Source organism: Dermacentor albipictus, chromosome 2 (assembly GCF_038994185.2).
Source record: "Dermacentor albipictus isolate Rhodes 1998 colony chromosome 2, USDA_Dalb.pri_finalv2, whole genome shotgun sequence".
Classification (NCBI taxonomy): Eukaryota; Metazoa; Arthropoda; class Arachnida; order Ixodida; family Ixodidae; genus Dermacentor; species Dermacentor albipictus.
In genome coordinates, this window is record NC_091822.1 from 211,138,896 (window position 1) to 211,160,285 (window position 21,390).

General features: G+C 46.1%; 1 protein-coding gene across 1 annotated transcript in view; it reads left to right on the forward strand.

Annotated features, from left to right (window-relative positions):
- Positions 1-21,390, forward strand: part of Aldh7A1 (aldehyde dehydrogenase 7 family member A1) — a 102,603-nt gene that overhangs the window by 74,268 nt on the left and 6,945 nt on the right. The window contains exons 6-7 of the mRNA XM_065425252.2: positions 15,409-15,615; positions 15,759-15,851. Coding sequence (XP_065281324.1) covers positions 15,409-15,615; positions 15,759-15,851 — 300 coding nt within the window. The remainder of the gene's footprint in view (positions 1-15,408; positions 15,616-15,758; positions 15,852-21,390) is intronic.

A 21,390-nucleotide genomic window follows, 5' to 3' on the forward strand; every position in this document is an offset into this window, starting at 1 on the left:
GGGGAGTGCCAAATTTCGACTGTTTATTCCATGCTGTATACAATCCAATATACAGTAAAAGCTTGTTAATTCGAACCACAAGGGGAAGACGCTTCAGTTCGAACTAACGAAAGTGAAGGAGGGCAACAGTACACTGCGATTTGGAAGCAGTAGGGCATGTCAGAAATTTGGCGCGTCAGAAAGTGATGGCGTGTGCCACGGGCACACGCCATCTTCAAGTCGAAGCTCTGGGTCCGACTGTGCCACACCACCGATATCCACCGAAACGAACGTTAGCCGAGGCTTAACACCATCACAATGAATCGCGACGGCCGATACCTCCTAAGCTGAAAACAGAGGTGCACAACCGATGAAGACTGCCGAGACAAAGACGCTGAACATGTGAAGGTGGCGAAGGCCCTCATTCGTTGGTTCTTGATTGCAAGCGCAGCTGCGACGTACTTGATTCGCTGTGTTTTGGAGCTTGCCGTGCCATCTCCACACAACATTAGCAGCTGTACAAGATTTGCAAAGCCTCCGAGATTCGCAACGGGCAAGAAGTCTCGGAGGTTACGTAGAATAGAGAGGCGGCAGCCGCCGCTGCCTTCTGGCTGACCCCGCGTCGGTTAGATTTTTTTCCGATTTTGCCTTCTCTCGCCGTTCTCTCCGTTTCTGAGGCAATACAGCCTTGTGTGTAGGCAGTAGGCGCGCTTCTCTGGCCGTGTGTCAGGCGAGCGTAGTTCGAATTATCCGTGAGGGAACCTTCTCGCGTTCGAATTAACGGACTTTTTTATACATAGACTTCTGTGGAGCTTGGCCGGACCAAATCGTACAGTTCGAATTATCCATAAATTCGAATTATTGAAGTTCGAATTAACGAGCTTTCACTGTATATATTAAACCTTGTTATAGCATAATGGTTTATAATTAAATAATCTTAATTCCCCTTGAAAGTCCCCATAGAAACCCACATCATTAAAATTTCATTTTAACAAAAACGTTTTATAGTGATCAAGAAATATAATGAAAAATTTTCATTCCAAATTGACAATTAACCGCCCGCTTTGTACACAACGTATCGATTTGTCAAAATGCGCAGCGCTTTTCAGGCCTCTTAATGTGGCAGTTTAGATCTCCCACGGCTGCAGTACACCAGCAATGCTTCAAGCCACACTAAGCTTACCAAGCTAGCCGAGGTAAGCTGGCCAAGCCTGACTTGTGTTAGCGTACTGTGTGCACTCATTTGCTTTGTTTCATAAGCAGGTGTAGGTCAGCCAGGCAATTTGCTTTTTATGCCGTGCTGCCAGTTACATGGCAGGAGAATGAATCATGGCAGCAGCTGCTCGAAACGAAAACGGAAAGTTGCCACTCTGGATCAGAGGGCAGCCATAATTGCAGCTGTCGCATCAGGGACAAAGAAAACACAAGTGGCCAAGGACTTTGGCGTCGCGTCGACCTCACTTTCTACAATTCTCATCAGCAAGGAAGTCATCACTGGCGCTGTTGCACGCGGCATAAGAGGTAGGGGAAGAAGCTGCAGTCTCCTGCCTTTGAAGCAGTGGATGAGGCCCTGTTCAAGCGGTTTTTGGATGCAAGGGCTGCTAATTTGCCCATGAGTGGGGCACCACTTCAGAGAAAAGCCAGAGGCTTTCCTTGCATTATGAGCTTCGACAGCTTTGTCGCAAGCGACAGCTGGCTATAATGATTTAAGGGGCGCCACAATATCATAGGCAGGGTCGTTACTGGCGAGTACCAGTCTGTCGTTGACGAAACAGCAGCGTCATGCGTGAAAGCCAATGTTGAATCCCTGCTACAGAAGTATGAAGAGAGATATGTTCAATGTTGATGAGGCAGCTCTCTTCTACCAAATGTTGCCGCAAAGGACTCTATCCTAAAACGACCCCTCACCAGGCCCCATAGCAATTTTTGGTTATACGCTGGAAGTTGTTACGTGTTCTCTAGGGAGCGTTCTGCCGCAAGAACTTTACAAATCGGCTCATTAATAGCCGAGATGGAAACAGTTCAGTGCCATGAACCCATGATTTCAGAAGGAGAGCTGCACTGCATATCGACTCTCTCCACTCACTCCGCCTAGCCTCTGCAAGCGAAATTCCTTCCCTGTGTTCTCCCGTAGTGGAGCTCGAGGATCACGTGATGCGAATGTCACGGCCCCACCTTCATTTTTTTTTCTCCTCGCTTTTATTTTTCTTTTCTCTCTCTCTTCTTTTTCCCCGGCTCTGCGCATTTCCACTGACGGCATTGTGTGCGGGCTCTTGTGATGTTTCATTTCATGCAGCGCATGATTTTGTGCACTGTGCACTAGCGCTATAATTAGTGCTACACGAATACTGAGGCAGAACAAGTGGATCGCAGAGCATGATCAGGCGCTGGAACATGGTAGAAAATGGCATAGTTTCGGTACCTGCGCACGTGACTGCACGACCGTGGGAACAAGTAGACGAAGCAGAAGTACGTCTCTTGCTTCGGTGCGAAGTAAAACAAAAACCATGCAGACATTGTGTTTGTGTGTTTTATTATTTCTCTAAACTTCAGTTCGTCAATTCAAGCAACAGATCACACAAATAATGGATGTTGCCTTGAATAATTCTCGAAAGTCGCATGTCGCCACAAGCGGCGTCACACTGCGGACACGACTGCGTAGCCATAGGGACACGACTACGTCATCGTCCGGCTTGAAGCGCAGTCACCGCGAGGGAAAGGGAAAATGGCGTTCGGATTGAAATTTCAGACCTTTCCGCAGCGCGTATCGATGCAATTCTTTGCAAACACAATAGTTAGCACGCATTTTATGCTCTGCGCTTGTCAGCTCAAAATGGCCAGACCTGGTGAGGGGCCCTCTAAATCGGTTGATCCAGCCTTCCGATGCCTTGAAGTGTTCGATTCTGAGCCTCAGCACGTAGTTTTTGGCATGCGCACTGATAAGGGGGCCACTCTAAGGCAGCTGTGCGTCGCGCGAATCGGCAGTCCATCTTAACAACGCTTCAAGTTTCGGTTGCGCTGCCGTTCGCAGTCTCTTCCTCTTGCCAGCGAACTTGTCGCTAGTGCTGGGAAAACGTACGTAACGGGAATGTATCAAGGACGTTCTACTGTATATACGCAGGCAAATGCGCAACATACCAAAAAGCTTCAATCATGCCACAGCCCAATCGCAGCTGGCTTTTAAGAAAGTTTCTGCATGCAAGAGCAAAACTGAATTATTGCTAATGCACAACAAATCTTGTTCTTTACTGTGATAAGCCTCTAACAATGTGCCGTGATGTCCCTGCTTTTTCCAAGATTCTGTATCTTGTCCAGTCGTGGCTTGCACTGATGTAAATTGCAATGCGTAGACAAATGTGCTCCACCTATACCTTTTAGTGAAAGCTCATGTTCCCGCGCATGCTCATTCACATATGGCCCTGTCTGGCTGACGTATGTCTTGCCTCAAGAGAGCGGGACCTCATATATGACTCCAGTGGCACATTTTGTGTACGGTTTGCCTTGTTTCTTACTGCGACCACGTTTCTTGCTCTCATCAGAAAGTATGCGTGGGCACAGCTGGGGTAGCTTGTATGGAGCAGAGAATATGATTGGCACCCCATGTGCGTCTGCAACCTTCCTTAAGGTGTGGGTAACACAGTGCATACTATAAGGTAAGACCTCCGGCCTCGCCATTCTGTGTGCTTGCTCAGCCCTTTTCCTGTATTCATCGCTCTTGATTTTCTGGAGGAGCGACTCGGCAACGGTGGCAAAAAGCATGCAGGGGAACCCAGCTGAAGACAGTCTATCCAATTGATTTTGAAAGCTTGCCTGAATTGCGCAAGGACACGACCGTACAAGAGCGGACTCAAGGCAAAGTTTAGCTACGGCCCTTTTAAGTTTTGGAATCTGCTGACTCATATGGCAGCAATACCTTTGTCAGAGGCGAAAAAAGCCAGCAGGTGTGACCCTTCTGCAAGGTGATTTTGACATCTAAAAATTGCAAGGAATTTAGGGAAAGTAACTTGTGAGTAAAAACCATTCCCTTCCCGAGGTGGCAAAAGGCCACTAAGGCTTTGTCAACAATGGAAGGATATGAGGCAATGGGTTGTTGTTCTAAAGCAACTGAAAAAATCAACATATCTAAATAGGAGGGCAATTGTTTTTCAAGGTCTAATCAGTTGCGAAATGAAAACCACAGTGAAAATCAACTGTTTTATTTGGAACATTTAGATACTTTCCAGTTACATAGTTGCTGCTCCGATTGAGACATTTGTCGTAGCATGGTACCAACTTTCCTATACCCTCGCCATAGAAGCTGGCTGTGCTTTCAGCCAGTTCTGTAAACTGGTCGGCAGCTCGTCTGAGTCACTCTCGTCCTCCTAGCCAGGGTTTCATGTGAGCAAAGAGATGGTAATCACAAAGCCAGGTCCAGGCTGTTCAGTGGGTGATCACACTTGCCATCAAAAACGCTGCAGGAGCTTTGTTACAGCTGCACGGTGTGGCCGCGCATTGTCATGAAGAAGAATGCCTAATGACAACATTCCTCTTCACTCATCCAGAATTGCCTGACATTCAGGAGTCGCGCTGTACGAGGCTGCAGCGATGGTCATGCCACATTACATGAATTCCACCAAGAGAACACCATTCCTATCCCAGAACACAGTAGCCGTACACTTTCTGCTGGAGAAAGCGGCTTGCTTGAACTTCTTTATTCAGAGAATCGGCTGTTGGTTTGCTCTTTTGTTTCTTCACTTTCGAAATGGACTCGTGTATCATCCTCTGTGATGATTTTCTTCAAAAAATATTCCTCGTGATAATGCTGGAGAAATGTTAAGGCTGCGCCCATTAGCTGTATTTTGTGATGGTCGGTGGTCGGCATCTTGGAAAACCACCTGGCACAGAGTTTACAGCACTGGAGTCTCTCATTCATGATGGTATAGAGAGCTGACCATGAAATTTTGGGAAACGAATAACTCAACGCAGAAATTGTGAACCGATGATTTTCTCGAATCGCCTTATTCACTCGCTGAACAAGAACATACAGGAATTCTATAGCATTAACGAGAGCGTGGCAGGTCTTGTTGTGAAACTTAATAAGAGGTACAAAATGAAGATTGTATAGGTCTACGCCCCCACATCCAGTCATGATGACCAGGAAGTCGAAAACTTCTATGAAGACGTGGAATCGGCGATGGGTAGAGTGAAAACTAAATACACTATACTAATGGGCGACTTTAATGCCAAGGTAGGCAAGAAGCAGGCTGGAGACAAGGCAGCAGGGGAATAAGCATAGGCACTAGGAATATCAGGCGAGAGTTATTAGTAGAGTTTGCGGAACAGAATAATATGAGGATAATGAATACCTTCTTCCGCAAGAGGGATAGCCGAAAGTGGACGTGGAGGAGCCCGAACGGCGAGACTAGAAATGAAATAGACTTCATACTCTGCGCTAACCCTGGCATCATACAAGATGTGGACGTGCTTGGCAAGGTGCGCTGCAGTGACCACAGGATGGTAAGAACTCGAATTAGCCTAGACCTAAGAAGGGAACGGAAGAAACTGGTGCATAAGAAGCTGATCAATGAGTTAGCGGTAAGAGTCAAAATAGAGGAATTCCAGATCAAGCTACAGAACAGGTATTCGGCTTTAACTCAGGAAGAGGAGCTTACTGTTGAAGCAGTGAACGACAGTCTTGTGGGCATCATTAAGGAGTGTGCAATGGAAGTCGGTGGTAACTCCGTTAGGCAGGATACCAGTAAACTATCGCAGGAGACGAAAGATCTGATCAAGAATCACGAGAACCACACAAGCTACCCTAAGTATTTTTGGTTTTGTCACCAGTGGCTCTGTATGGATATGGGTGTGCATGTGTAAATGCGAGTATGTGGGTTCATGAGAGTATATATGTATGTATACATATGTATATGTGTATGTGTATATATGTATGTATGATGCATATGTGCTTGCATGTATGCTGTTGCCGAATATTCTGTAGAGGGGGCTGCGGGCCTCGTCAAGCTGCCTACTGGAGCAGCTTTTACTTGCAGCCTCCTCCATCAAGTAGATGGAAATAAAGATAATCTAATCTAATCTAAGAAACGCCAATGTATGAAAGCCTCTAACCCTACAGCTAGAATAGAACTGGCAGAACTTTCGAAGTTAATCAACAAGCGTAAGACTGCTGACATAAGGAAGTATAATACGGATAGAATTGAACATGCTCTCGGGAACGGAGGAAGCCTAAAAACAGTGAAGAAGAAACTTGGAATTGGCGAGAATCAGACGTATGCGTTAAGAGACAAAGCCGGCAATATCATTACTAACATGGATGAGATAGTTCAAGTGGCTGAGGAGTTCTATAGAGATTTATACAGTACCAGTGGCACCAACGACGATAATGGAAGAGAAAATAGTCTAGAGGAATTCGAAATCTCACAGGTAACGCCGGAAGAAGTAAAGAAAGCCTTGGGAGAAGTGCAAAGGGGGAAGGCAGCTGGGGAGGATCAGGTAACAGCAGATTTGTTGAAGGATGGTGGGCAGATTGTTCTAGAGAAACTGGCCACCCTGTATACGCAATGCCTCATGACGTCGAGCCTACCGGAATCTTGGAAAAACGCTAACATAATCCTAATCCATTAGAAAGGGGACGCCAAAGACTTGAAAAATTATAGACCGATCAGCTTACTTTCCGTTGCCTACAAATTATTCACTAAGGTAATCGCAAATAGAATCAGGAACACCTTAGACTTCTGTCAAGCAAAGGACCAGGCAGGATTCCGTAAAGGCTACTCAACAATAGATCATATTCACACTATCAATCAGGCGATAGAGTAATGTACGGAATATAACCAACCCTTATATATAGCTTTCATTGATTACGAGAAAGCGTTTGATTCTGTCGAAACCTCAGCAGTCATGGAGGCATTACAGAACCAGGGTGTAGATGAGCCGTATGTAAAGATACTGGAAGATATATATAGCGGCTCCACAGCCACTGTAGTCCTCCACAAAGAAAGCAACAAAATCCCAATAAAGAAAGGCGTCAGACAGGAAGATACGATCTCTCCAATGCTATTCACAGCATGTTTACAGGAGGTATTCAGAGACCTGGATTGGGAAGAATTGGGGATAAAAGTTAATGGAGAATACCTTAGTAACTTGCGATTCGCTGATGATATTGCCTTGCTTAGTAACTCAGGGGACCAATTGCAATGCATGCTCAATGACCTGGAGAGGCAAAGCAGAAGAGTGGGTCTAAAAATTAATCTGCAGGAAACTAAAGTAATGTTTAACAGTCTTGGAAGAGAACAGCAATTTACAATAGGTAGCGAGGCACTGGAAGTGGTAAGGGAATACATCTACTTAGGGCAGATAGTGACGGCGGATCCGGATCGTGAGACGGAAATAATCAGAAGAATAAGAATGGGCTGGGGTGCGTTTGGCAGGCATTCTCAGATCATGAACAGCAGGTTGCCATTATCCCTCAAGAGAAAAGTATATAATAGCTGTGTCTTACCAGTACTCACCTGCGGGGCAGAAACCTGGAGGCTTACGAAAAGGGTTCTACTCAAATTGAGGACGACGCAACGAGCTATGGAAAGAAGAATGATAGGTGTAACGTTAAGGGATAAGAAAAGAGCAGATTGGGTGAGGGAACAAACGCGAGTTAATGACATCTTAGATGAAATCAAGAAAAAGAAATGGGCATGGGCAGGACATGTAATGAGGAGGGAAGATAACCGATGGTCATTAAGGGTTACGGACTGGATTCGAAAAGAAGGGAAGCCTAGCAGGGGGCGGCAGAAAGCTAGGTGGGCGGATGAGATTAAGAAGTTTGCAGGGACGGCATGGCCACAATTAGTACATGACCGGGGTTGTTGGAGAAATATGGGAGAGGCCTTTGCCCTGCAGTGGGCGTAACCAGGCTGATAATGATGATGATGATGACGATGATGATGATGCTGATGAACAAGAGCAGTTGCCACTCGCTTTCTTCCCCACCTGCCTGCATCATGAACATCTTTACATCATCCTTCAAAGTTCCTGCACCATTGCCGCATTTTGCTGTCATTCATGAAAGTTGTGCTGCACGCATTACTCATTCACAGATTAATTTTGGCTGCATTGCACCCCTCAGCATGCAGAAATCGAATGACAACACGCAGTTCACACTTCGTGGGAGACTGTATTGTTCTAGGCATATTCACATGCTCACTGCATGCTCAGAATCGACAACTGCGGACCTCACGCATTCAACGGATATAGTAGAGAGACACTGAGCAACACATCTGCGTACAGCGCTGTGAGATTTTCACTGTGCTTTTCATTTTGAAATCGATCGGACCTTGCCCTGAAAAAAAAAAAAAAAAACCTTGTACCTTCATTACCTCCCCCACATTAACATGCTGGTACAAAGCACAGTAGCAACACAGGTACTAATACAAATGCCTTGTCTTTGTACAGGGTCGTCCACTCTTAAGGTGAACACGGCTCACCGTGGCTGCGCTCAGCGGGGCGCCAGTGCGTCCGGCGTGGCGGCACATCGAAGTGAAGCAGCACAGGTGTCCACGGACCTCGGGGAGGCACTTTGTGTCATCTGCTACAGTGCAGGAGCGCACCGCTCTGGCTTTGCTGTAAAGTACATTTCGCTAGACCCACAGGTGACTGAGTGCCAGAGGCGGCGGCGCGGGAAGGCGCACTTCACTAACTGGAGCATTTTCCAGCTGGTTCGGTCTACAGCTTGTGAACAGCCTGCTTAATCAATATACATTACCAGAAATGAGCTTCTCACCACATAAATCACTTAGCATGTTTGGTATAAATGATGAGGGTAAAAATAGTCATTTTTTGTGCTTTTTATTAGGCTGGGGCGTAGAGGCGACGAATGATAGTCTAGTCAGCGACGTCACCCAACCTGAGGCTGTTCTTAATTTCTTGAACGGTGGAGGTCGGGTTCGCAGCAGCCGCTGCAACAATTGTCATGTATTCAGCTTCAGTAGTCATTGTTTACCAGGCTTTACGGGGAGCATCCGCAATTCTTCCATCCCTCTTGTAAGTCTGGACGATTCTTTTCAGTTGTCAGTGGCCTTTTTGTCATCTCCGATATAACGCATTGAGAATAGTTTTGTAGGCACAGATCTACAATGCGTCATCTTCCTTCTTTCCGGTACCCACAACATGACTAGTTTCCGAAAGTGCACATGGGAAATTAAATTATCCTGCACTGTTAAGCGTTTTTATCGCCAAAGTGCCATGGCAACCAGTAACTGAACAAAATGCAATTCATCATGCAAGTGCTCAGAAATGTGTTTAATGGAAACACCTCTGGTGTCTTTTGATTTGATAGGCATCCCAGAATCTTTAACTCGTGAGCGGCCAGTCACTCAGTTGAGCAACCATTGGCTGCACCGCATCATATTAAGCTAAGATGGGGGTATACCATGACCTAAGCAAAAAAAAAAGGGGGCGGGGGGGGTTCAGCAGTAGATCGGGCTGACGCCCATGGTCAGTTAAAAAGTAGACTGCCCAACCACAGCAATCTGGCTTGGCTTTTACAAATGGCGAGCCCGTTGATGACCACCGGCATGCTGTCAGCAGACTACACCGGGCCGGCCTCATGACCCGCCGGTTTAATTATTGTGGCCGTGTTCTTCTAACACACGGACTGGCCACTTCCCCATGACGGCAACAGCATCGCTTGTCCGCGGCAAGAGTTCTGGTGCTGTATTCGTCGTCATCATCATCATCACCACCAGCCTGATTACGCCCGCTGCAGGGCAAAGGCCTCTCCCATACTTCTCCAACTACCCTGGTCATGTACTAATTGTGGCCATGTTGTTCCTGCAAACTTCTTAATCTCATCCGCCCACCTAACTTTCTGCTGCCCTTTGCTATGCTTCCCTTCCCTTGGAATCCATTCCGTAACTCTTAATGACCACCGGTTATCTTTCCTCCTCATTACTTGTCCTGCCCATGCCCATTTCTTTCTTGATTTCAACTAAGATATCATTAACTTGCGTTTGTTCCCTCAGCCAATCTGCCCTTTTCTTATCCCTTAATGTTACACCTATCATTCTTCTTTCCATAGCTCGTTGCGTCGTCCTCAATTTGAGTAGAACCCTTTTCATAAGCCTCCAGGTTTCTGCCCCATAGGTGAGTGCTGGTAAGACACAGCTATTATACACTTTTCTCTTGAGGGATAATGGCAACCTGCTGTTCATGATCTGAGAATTCCTGCCAAACACACCCCAGCCCATTCTTATTCTTCTGGTTATTTCCGTCTCATGATCCGGATCCGCCGTCACTACCTGCACTAAGTAGATGTATTCGCTTACCACTTCCAGTGCCTCGCTACCTATTGTAAATTGCTGTTCTCTTACGAGACTGTTATACATTACTTTAGTTTTCTGCAGATTAATTTTTATACCCACTGTTCTGCTTTGCCTCTCCAGGTCAATGAGCATGCATTGCAATTGGTCCCCTGAGTTACTAAGCAAGGCAATATCATCAGCGAATCGCAAGTTACTAAGGTATTCTCCATCAACTTTTATCCCCAATTCTTCCCAATCCAGGTCTCTGAATACCTCCTGTAAACACGCTGTGAATAGCATTGGAGAGATCGTATCTCCCTGCCTGACGCCTTTCTTTATTGGGATTTTGTTGATTTCTTTATGGAGGACTGTGGTGACTGTGGAGCCGCTATAGATATCTTTCAGTATTTTTACATACAGCTCGTCTACACCCTGATTCCGCAATGCCTCCATGACTGCTGAGGTTACGACAGAATCAAACGCTTTCTCGTAATCAATGAAACCTATATATAAGGGTTGGTTATATTCCGCACATTTCTCTATCACCTGATTGATAGTGGGAATATAGTCTATTGTTGAGTAGCCCTTACGGAATCCTGCCTGGTCCTTTGCTTGACAGTAGTCGAAGGTGTTCCTGATTCTCTCTTCCATTATCATCGTGGGTGCCACTGGTACTGTATAAATCTCTATAGAACTCCTCAGCCACTTGAACTATCTCATCCATATTAGTATTCATATCTGGGTTTTACCCCCTCAGCCCAGCCTCACCCCCCCCCCTCCTACCCCCTAAAAAAAAAAAAATCAGTTCCTCCTGCCCTTCAAATTTATCCGATGCCCACCTCTATGGCGTAACACAGAGGCAATGTGTCGCTTCATACTGTATACCGCACAATTAACAAATTATTATATGCTAATGAGAATATGCATATGGCCTATTCCGAGGAAGTACTGAAATGAAATAGAAGCGGATAACAACTTAATTACCCAGCGAGACTTAACTTAAGCTAAAAAACAGGCATATAGATTATAGATTTTTCCCTCCAATTACCTATTCAAAACGGACAGAAATAGCATTCGCATGCGGCATGCATTGACTCCAAGAAGAAAAAGACAAACAACCAAAAAAATGTTGGCGTCGCATTTTACTTCACCTAATCAATGTAATCAAATAATTGACCGACGATTCCTCTAAATGAGAATGCGACTTCTCGCGTCAGGTAGCTATCAAAGGACCGGCACCGCTTCGATGATTTTACCCGAACTGTGACAACAAAGATGGATTTAGTTTTTTTATAGGATGTAGAAAGATGAAAAGGAGGCGTTATGCCAAATCAGTTGCTATGCCGGGGAGAGCACTTTTCTACGTCGTGTAAAGCGCTCCATGCCCTCCTACCCGCGACATTAACGCGTCGATAAGAGACTCGCGAAGCAACGTATATTGCTTCTTAGTTGCTGTCGAAGTAACATTATTGCCCTCCTTAATGGTAAAATTCATGGCGAACATGATGATGCGTGATTGAACAATCGCTCTCTAACTTTCTGCAAAATGTATTGCGGGTTTCGGTCGTTTTCTTAAGAGGAAGCTTTAGCTCGGGTGCTCCTATCTAAATACATGTAAAAGGAGAATTCGTTTTTCTCGGCAACCAATGCACCAAACTTGACGGGGTTTGTTGCATTTAAAAGAAAAACTTAAAATCTAGTGACTGTTGGTTTCGAATTTTCGATTTAGGTCGTCAATGTTTTATAAAAAATTGGCAAAAATCGCAAATTTTTAGAAAACGAAACTATCAAGTTTACAACTCCGTAACTCAGCAAGAAAAGATGATATAACAATTCTGTGAATTGTACCTAATAGCACATCTAAAGCGGACAAATTTGATATCTTGCACATGAATCTCAAAAAATTTATTAATATGTAATTACAACTGTTGCCGAACCCTCGTAAACAACGTAACAAACTCACGGAAGATGTAAAATGACATATGAAATTTGTCCGCTTTGAATGATCTAATGGATTCCGTTTGCAGAACCGTAATATCTGTTCTTGATGCAGAGCTATTAGTTTGTAAACTTCGTGCTTCTATTTTTTTCAAACTTCTGAATTTTTGAAAATCTTTTTGACAAAATTCGAGCCCTAAATCAAAATTCCGCTTCCAGCAGTCACTAGAATTTAACTTTCTCTCTCAAATGCAACAAATTTCATTAAAATCGGTGCAGGCGTTATCTCAGAAAAACGTTTTTGCTTTTTTACATGTATTTGAATAGGCCACGCCGGAGTTGGGCCCGAGCTAAAGCTTCCTCTTAAGTCAATTAAGCAAATTCGTTCTAGCATCAAGACATGTGTGAAACGGCGCGCTAGGCTCATCACATGATGACTCCAACCAAAAAGAGCCCGCCTAATAGGTTTCTCCGTATGCACTCCACCAAGTGCTGCGAGAGTAAAATAAAATAGCCCCAGCCTAATAAAGAGTGCGAAAAAATGACTATTTTTACCCTTATCACTTATTAAAAACATGCTAAGTGATTTATGTGGTGAGAAGCTCGTTTCTGGTAATGTATATTGATTAAGCAGGCTGTTCACAAGCTGTAGACCGAACCAGCTGGAAAAAGCTCCAGTTAGTGAAGTGCGCCTTCCCGCGACTGCGCCTCTGGCACTCAGTCACCTGTGGGTGAAGCCAAGTGTACTTTACAGCAAAGCCAGAGCGGCGTGCTCCAGCACTGTAGCAGATGATGCGAAGCGCCTCCCCGAGGTCCGTGTGTGCCTGCGCTGCTTCGCTTTGATGCGCCGCCGCGCCGGACGCACTGCTGCCCCGCGGAGCGCGGCCACGGTGAGCCGTGTTCACCCTAAGAGTGTACGACCCTGTACATAAAATTTTCATTGAAATTGAAGGTGACTTTTAGATAAAGCTTGAAGAGATAAAAACGCATCGATATGCCTACAACGTTTTGGAAGGCAATAGGGTCACTCTCGTCGATGCCATTTCTGACATGGGAGAACAATTCATTGTGCAGGACAGCATAAAACAAATCCTCAATATCCACGGAAAATAAGTACCCTATTGGAAAATTCTGCAGTCTGCAGAAAGTGTGTAACACCTGAATAAGCAGTCGCAAACAGGTCATTAACAAGAGAATTAAGCATCTTAATTAAAAGCTGGCTAATCAAATTCTGCCAAGTATTGTGTTCACTCATGGTTGTCCTATATAGAACGCCTGGCTTTTGCATTTTAGCAGTGAAGAAAACAGAAAGGCACTTCCCTTTCTTATGGTCTACTGAGCATTTATTCCGCCCTCTATACACCAATGCCAGCTAGTCAAATCGCTACCAATAAAACATGATGGGTACTAATGAAATGAGGAAGTCCAACTGACCGCAACAGGATATTAAGTGAATGTGTTCACTACATGCCAGACACCAACACCTAATCATTCACATGTACAGCCAAATGAATGGTGGCACATTCGAACGATCGTGTTCGTCGATCCTGGCGCTCTGCATTGAAGCCTCTCACTGGATGCTCCCAGAGAGCATGCCAATAGGCATGCGACAAGTGTGCAGCCTCCATCGACTCCAAGCCAAAGAGCAAGAGGCTACTTCCTTTTGCACCTGATTAAAGTCCTGCCTTTAGGTGGTGTTGACAGCATAACATTTGCTCCATCTCGTACTATTCTGCAACTACACAGACTGCCAGCGGCTCATAGCTACGTGGGGAATGCGTGTTACAGATGCGAGAGCTATGCAGGAAAAACATCTGGGGACATGTTGCATTGTTCTGTTTACTGCGCTATACTGGTATGCAAAGGACAAAATAAACTGATGTACACATGCTTTTTTGTCTTTTGTATAACAGTATAGTGCAATAAACAGAACAATGTCATGCCAACTAGCCCAAGTCGAAGTTTACTGACACGGGAGAGTCGAGCATCCCCATAAATCGTACGGTAGTTTTGGCATGGAAAATCAAAGAGCGTAATTCTAATAAAAAAATTCCTTTTGATATAACCACAGCCCTTGTAAGCAGGGACACTAGCTCATGGCTCAGTGAGTAAATGAGTCTATGCAGCTCTGGAAATCATGATTGCAGGGCTCATTTGCTAAATTCACTGTCGACCAAGCGGCATTGTAGTTGAATACAAATTTTACATTTCTCATAATTTTAGTCACTTGTTGTTGCTATTTCTCACTATTTCTCTGGCAAGTGGTTTGTTTTGAAAATTAGTTGTACCATGCTCTATCGTGTTGTGCAATCTTCAAGTATGTTTTACATTATTTTCTTGCAAACAAAACTTATTACCACTTTCTTATGCAAAAATTTTGTTTGTTCTTCAGGTTAGCTTAAGACTTTCTGTTTAGCGTGAATTCAGACTACTGGAAACCACTAGGAAAATATCGCCTTATCAACGTAAGGATAAAAATGTTATAAAAAAAAAAGGCCGGAACATTATATTGCACCTTTATATGTCTCCATGCTGTGTGTCTGTCTGTCTGTCTGTGTCTGTCTGTCTGTCTGTCTGTCTGTCTGTCTGCCTGTCTGCCTGTCTGCCTGTCTGCCTGTCTGCCTGTCTGTCTGTCTGTCTGTCTGTCTGTCTGTCTGTCTGTCTGTCTGTCTGTCTGTCTGTCTGTCTTGTGCTCCAGCTACTTATCCAGTCAAGTTCAAGCAAACCTAAATTTGTCAATTTCCTTGTTTTAGTTTTGAATACATATGGTGTGCTTACAAAACAAAATATATTAAAAACCTAAGCAAAGGTGATCTAAGCAAAGGTTGTCGCTTGTTTGTGTTATGCGATAGCACTAATTCTGATCGCTGGACGAATGATGCCCATGATATTTGCTCGCTATCAATGGTAGGAGCAAAGAAAGAAAGGGTTACACTAAGCCAACTAACTTGCCTCACAAGCAGCCACAACAGAAAGCTACGAATGCACTGTTGCAGTTTTTACTGACAACAAACCTGTGCAACCGGCTCTAGCACTGTTACCCTCTGCTGTGAACAGAAGTGATCTTCCTATGCCCCCCAGTGTAGCAAACTAGATTTTTCTTCGGGTTGTGCCTTTCCTTTGTAGCAACCCTCTGATCTGATTGAATGGCCACTGTGTATGTGGTGCGTTCCCTGTGTGAGTGCCTCCTTTCGTGCAGCGCGTGGAGAGGGATGGCTACTTTGTGGAGCCCACCATTGTGACTGGCTTGCCACATGATGCACCTGTTGTTCACCGGGAGACGTTTGCCCCCATCGTGTACCTTCTCAAATGCGACAGTGTGGACCAAGCCATTGCATGGAACAATGAGGTGGAGCAGGGCCTCTCCAGCAGCCTCTTTACTGCCAACCTTGCCAACGTCTTCAAGGTGGGTAGCCAAGGTTGCATTCTAGATCATTCCTCTCACATTCCTACAATGATGTGCTAGAGAAAAAATTTTCTCAGTATCCATTACAAATACTTGCTGGACACCATGCAATAGACTGTTTCTTTGTATTTCTCATGAAATAGTGGCTGGGACCAAAGGGCTCGGACTGCGGTATTGTGAACATTAACATTCCAACAAGTGGAGCAGAGATTGGCGGCGCCTTTGGTGGTGAGAAGGTGAGCCCCTTGGCTTTGTCTGCTGATTTGTATTGCACTGTGCTGCACCTTTTACAAAGCTGTGCTGGAGACCTATGAACGAATCGCGACTTTCGACAACTGGTACTCCGATGAGGAACTGCGGCATGTATACTTCACCTTAGAAGACACCGCCAGAATGTGGTTTTAAAACCGGGAGTCGACCCTGACATGTAACCTGTTCCGTAGTGGCTTCCTGCGGACATTTACGAGCATCGTGTGCAAGGAAAGGGCCGAAGCTATCCTAGAAGCCCGAGTACACCTACCCAACGAGACCATAGTGATCTTCACCTAGGAGATGACGTGCCCGTTTCCGCCATGCTGACCCGGATATGTCTGAAAAAAAAAATAGGTTCCTCATGCATGGGGTAAAGCAAGAGCTCTTCACCAGATTGGTTCGTAACGCACCCAAGGCTCTTGCCGAATTTGTTTTGGAGGCCACAGGTATTGAGAAGAAGCTCAATATGAGGACAAGGCAATATAATCAGACTGTTGACCGCAAACCATACCAATGTTCAAGCACTTGGCAGCGACTACCTGCAGTAGACCATCACAGTAGTCATTTGCGAGGAACTGCAGAAGCTCTTTCCATGGTCACAGAAGCTCTTTCCATGGTCACAGCATCAAGTGGCCTCAATTGCTGACATCGTCAAAGAAGAGGTTCAGCGATCGATGCTTCTGAATGGGTGTCCCCCATTGTTGTTAACAAGAAAGATGGTAGCATCAGGATATGCGTAGACCTTCGAGAGCCGAACAAAGCTATTGTTCCAGACAGTTTCCCATTGCCCCATACAGAGGAGCTGCTTCACGCTTTGGTAGGCGCTACACATTTATTTAGATCGGAAAATTTTATTACAAATTGTCAAAAATCGGAAATTATCAGAAAATGAAACTGTCAAGTTTACAACTTTCTAACTTGGCAAGAAAAAATCGTAACACAATTCTGTGAATTGCATCAGATAGTACATCTAAGGTAGACAAAATTGATGTTACACATTAATGTAAAAAAAAAATCAGTAATATGGACAAAACGTAACAAATTCACGTAAGATATGAATTCACATATCAAATTTGTCTGCTTTGAATTATCTAATGGATGCCATTTAAAGAACTGCGATATCTGTTTTTAATGCAGAGCTATTTATTTACAAACTTCGTGCATCTATTTCTTTAGAACTTCCGAATTTTTCAAAAACTATTTTCACAAAATCCAGGCCTTAACTTGCAATTCCCCTTCCAACAATCACTAGAATTTAGCTTTCTCTCTAAAATGCAACAAAATTCGTTAAGACTGTCCAGGGGGTTTCTCAGAAAAGCGTTTTTGCATTTTACATGTATTTGAATAGGCCTCGTCGGAGTTTGGCCCGAGCTTAAGACTGGCATGGCGCTCTTTGACCATACCTGGCCCTTGCGTCACTAAACATCACACATTCATACACCCTGTTCGTGGCACGCGGGAAACGCTCAGGCCAGTCGTCAGTAACAGCAACAGGCGATGATGGCCTTACATCAAGCCACCTTTTCTATATAACCGACCGCACCGCATGACTGCATTTGTTGGTAGACACTGGTGCAGAGGTCAGCATAATTCCTGCATCCAAAGCTGACCGGTGTCTCCGCGCAAAGTCAACACCCCCTGCAAGCTATGAACTCTTCTGTCGTCACAATTTACGGACAGAAGTCTCTTAGCCTCAATCTCGGTCTTAAGAGAAGGTTGCCATGGCTATTTTGGATAGCAGATGTCCGCTATGCTATCTTAGGGGCTGATTTCTTGAGCCATTTTCATCTGCTTGTGGACATGAGCCACTGTCGCCTAGCGGATAACATTACGATACTGTCAGTCAATGGTTTTCTGTCGTACGCTGCTGCTCTCAACCCTATTTCTGCCAAATTGCCCGCCTTACCATATGCAGCTCTACTCAACGAGTTTCCGGAGATTACTACACAGTCTCCGTTAGATAAAACCCCTAAACGCACTGCAACCCATTGTATTGTTACCACAGACCCGCTGTTCACTGCCGTCCCACCTGACTCGGTCCTGATAAACTTCAAGTTGCCCGCAATAAATTCAAGCATATGTTGCAACTAAAAATTGTTCGTCCGTCGGTAATCAGCACTACATATGGTTCCTAAGAAGAAGAATGACTGGCACCCCTGTGGTGACTATCGCACACTGAATGCGGTCACTGTTCCCTACTAACACCTGCTACCCAATATTCAGGATTGCACTGCCTTTTTAACCAGCAGAACAATATATTCGAAAAGCACATCACCAGATCGACGTTGAGCCAGCCGACATTCCAAAGATGGCTATAACTACCCCATGTGGCCTTTTTGAGTATTGACGCGTGCCTTTCAATTTGCGCAATGCAGCTCAAACCTTTCGCCATTTTAGAGACTAAGTCGCCAGCAGCGATGCTGAAACTCGCAAAGCACATCTACATCAACTTTTCACTCTACTTCATGATTACGATCTCATCAAAAGTTGACAAATGTCAGTTTGGAGTTCCGGAGATGGATTTTCTCGGACATCACATCACCAATCATGGCCTCACTCCACTGCGTGATAAGGTTCAGGCCATCAACTATCCGCCACCAAAGTCCACATGTGGCTTGCGACATTTTCTCGGACTCATAAAATTTTATTGCCATTTCATCCCTGCATGCTCCAAGTTGGTGCAGCCTCTTGAAGCACTTCTTTCTATTTCAAAAGCTGAGTCTTCCTTGGGACAGGGTCGTTGATCAAGCTTTCACTGTCGTTAAGACCGCACTTGCACAAGCTGCCCTCCTGCATCACGCTTCACAGACCGCTTCCACTAGCCTTATGGTTAACATTTCTACGGAAGCTGTGGGAGCAGGTCTTCAGTGGATTAATGCTGCATGGGCCCCCATCTGCTTCTTTTCCCGCAAGTTACGCTACCCTGAATGCCGGTACAGTACTTTCAGATGGGAGCTCCTCGCAGCCTACCTTGCAGTGAATCATTTAAGGTACTTTCTGGAAGGGCGACAATTTATAATTCTTACTGGCCACAAATCACTTGTTACGGCTTTATGTTCCCACAATGCCACCTATACTCCTAGAGACCCCGCAGGGGCGTCTGCGTCAGCAGGCGTTTGGTGTGTTGCGACACCACGTACCCGAGCACACGAGGGTTGGACCCTCCCGCGTGTAGCCGTGCGCGGCTTAGCCGTGTCTGGGGAAAAGGGGATCCTGGGGGTTGAGCCGATGCTGGGTGTTTGGACCTTTAAGGCCCCCCGGCAGAGGCAACACACCTCTTCGGCCTCGGCTTCACGTAGACGGCACCTCCAGACTGACCCACCTGGAGGACATCGGCAGTCGCCTTTTCCTGGCTCTCCCTCCTCGAATCTTCGTCTTTATCTCCCACTTTTTGACCTTTCCTGTCTCCTTCTCTCTTCTTTTTACTTCCTTTCTCCTGGCGGCAAGGGTTAACCCTGTGTGGCTATCCAACCTTGGGTACACCATATTCGGTTATAGTGACGGCGTACGACTGGCGTCGTGCAGACTTGTATGCAAGCTCTGCCACGTCCCCTCGTTGGGCTCTGTGGTGGGCGGTCGGCGCTGTTGCCGAATGTATAAATTTTTTCATGGAAACTTCTTTCCCCTCCCTTGCTGATCGCCCTCAGAAACGAGGGCGCGCCGAAGATGTCTTGAAGTTTTTTGGACGCCAAACCCAGAATTTTCCCCGCTTCCACGTTATTCATTCCGAAAAGCCAAACAAAGCAGTGCGAAACATTTCTCCATTCCTTGTTTCAAAGTCCCTGACTGATGTTTTTGGTCCAGGATACAAGGTGTCGAGGATGGTAAGCAGCGACCTCCTCTTGGAGCTCCGTGATGTAAAACAATATGAGAAACTACCGCAACTAGTGTCATTTGGGGAGACCCCCATAACAGTAACCCCCCACCGTACAATGAACACCACTCGTGGTGTTGTGTCAGATGATGATTTGCTTGAGCTGACTGAAGCGGAACTCCTGGAGGGCTTCAGTGAACAAAATGTGATCAACGTCAGAAGAATTAAGATGAGGCGGGATGGTAAAGAGATTCAGACGAAGCACCTAATAATTACTTTTGGATCAAGTATCTTGCCCGAGTTAATCGAGGCCGGGTACATCAAGCTCCGTGTTAGGCCGTACGTGCCAAACCCACTGCGTTGTTTCAAATGCCAGCGCTTTGGCCACAGCTCGCAGAGCTGCCGAGGCCGCCAAACTTGTGCTAAATGTAGTGCCCAAGAACACACCTCTCAAACATGCGAAAACGCTCCACACTGCGTGAACTGTGATGGCGAGTACGCTGCGTACTCGCGGTCGTGCCCGTCTTGGAAGAAAGAAAAAGAAATCGCAACGATCAAAGTGAAAGAAAACATATAGCTCAAAGAGGCACGCAGGCGGGTTGCATACCTACCTAAGACCAGCTTTGCCGAAGTGGCGCGTCAGGGGGCAGCGTCACAACGGCCTCCCGCGGCTGTCCGACCCACAAGCCGTGAGTCGGCAGCAACGCCATCTGCCCCCGCGGCGGTTGCAGCTAGCACTGCTCCGTCAACACAGCAGACGGGGCCACCGACCCCAAAGGTGGGTGCAGCCGAGGCTGCCCCAACCTCCCCGGCCCCTTCCAGCGCTGGCAACGGCCGGCGCAGCTAAATCCCTCGGGGAGCCCCATCGACCTCCGGGCTGGTGGGCGCAGGGGTCTATCCCTCCAAGGCGGGACCCTCGCTGGTAATTTCCCGCTCGCAAGAGCACGTGTCCGGCGCCTCACAAGAGGCAGTGGACACTACACCCGTCCTCAAGGCGCACCAAGCGCCTAAGGAGCGGCGAGGCTCCCTCGAACGCTCCAGAAAGGGCAGAACCCCCTTTACAGGGCCTCGAAAGAGCTCTGTAACCTAAGGCATCACTTCCGTTTCCGTAAACACAGCACCAATTTTCTTTAAATATGGATACACAAATAATTCAATGGAACATCAGAGGTCTTCTTAGAAACCTTGATGATGAGCAGGAACTCATCCAAAAACACAATCCAAAAGTGCTGTGTTTACAGGAAACACACTTAAAATCCAAACACACAAACTTTCTCCGACAGTACATAACTTATCACAAAAATCGCGATGATGCCGTCGCATCATCGGGCGGTGTCGCCATTGTTATCCATAAGGGCATTGCGTGTCAACTTTTAGGGCACATTCACACCGGCGACTTGAGGAGGTCGCGCGACCAAGTTGGTCGCTTTGCGACCAGTCGCAAATGGTCGCAAAAGGTCGCCTTTCTCGAAAAGCGACCATTTTGGGCGAGTCGCTCTCTGCGCGATTTTTCAGTCGCGCGACCGTGGTTGCAAAACCGATAAACCAATCAGCGGCGCACCGGAAGTGATCTTTCGTGTGTCTACATCCGGCCTCCTCCGGCGTCGCATTCAAATTCTGCGTAGATTCCGAGAGTTCTCGCTGAGAACGATAATCTCCGGGATTGCGACTTGCGGGTCGCGCTCAGCCGGGCTTGCCGGTGTGAACAT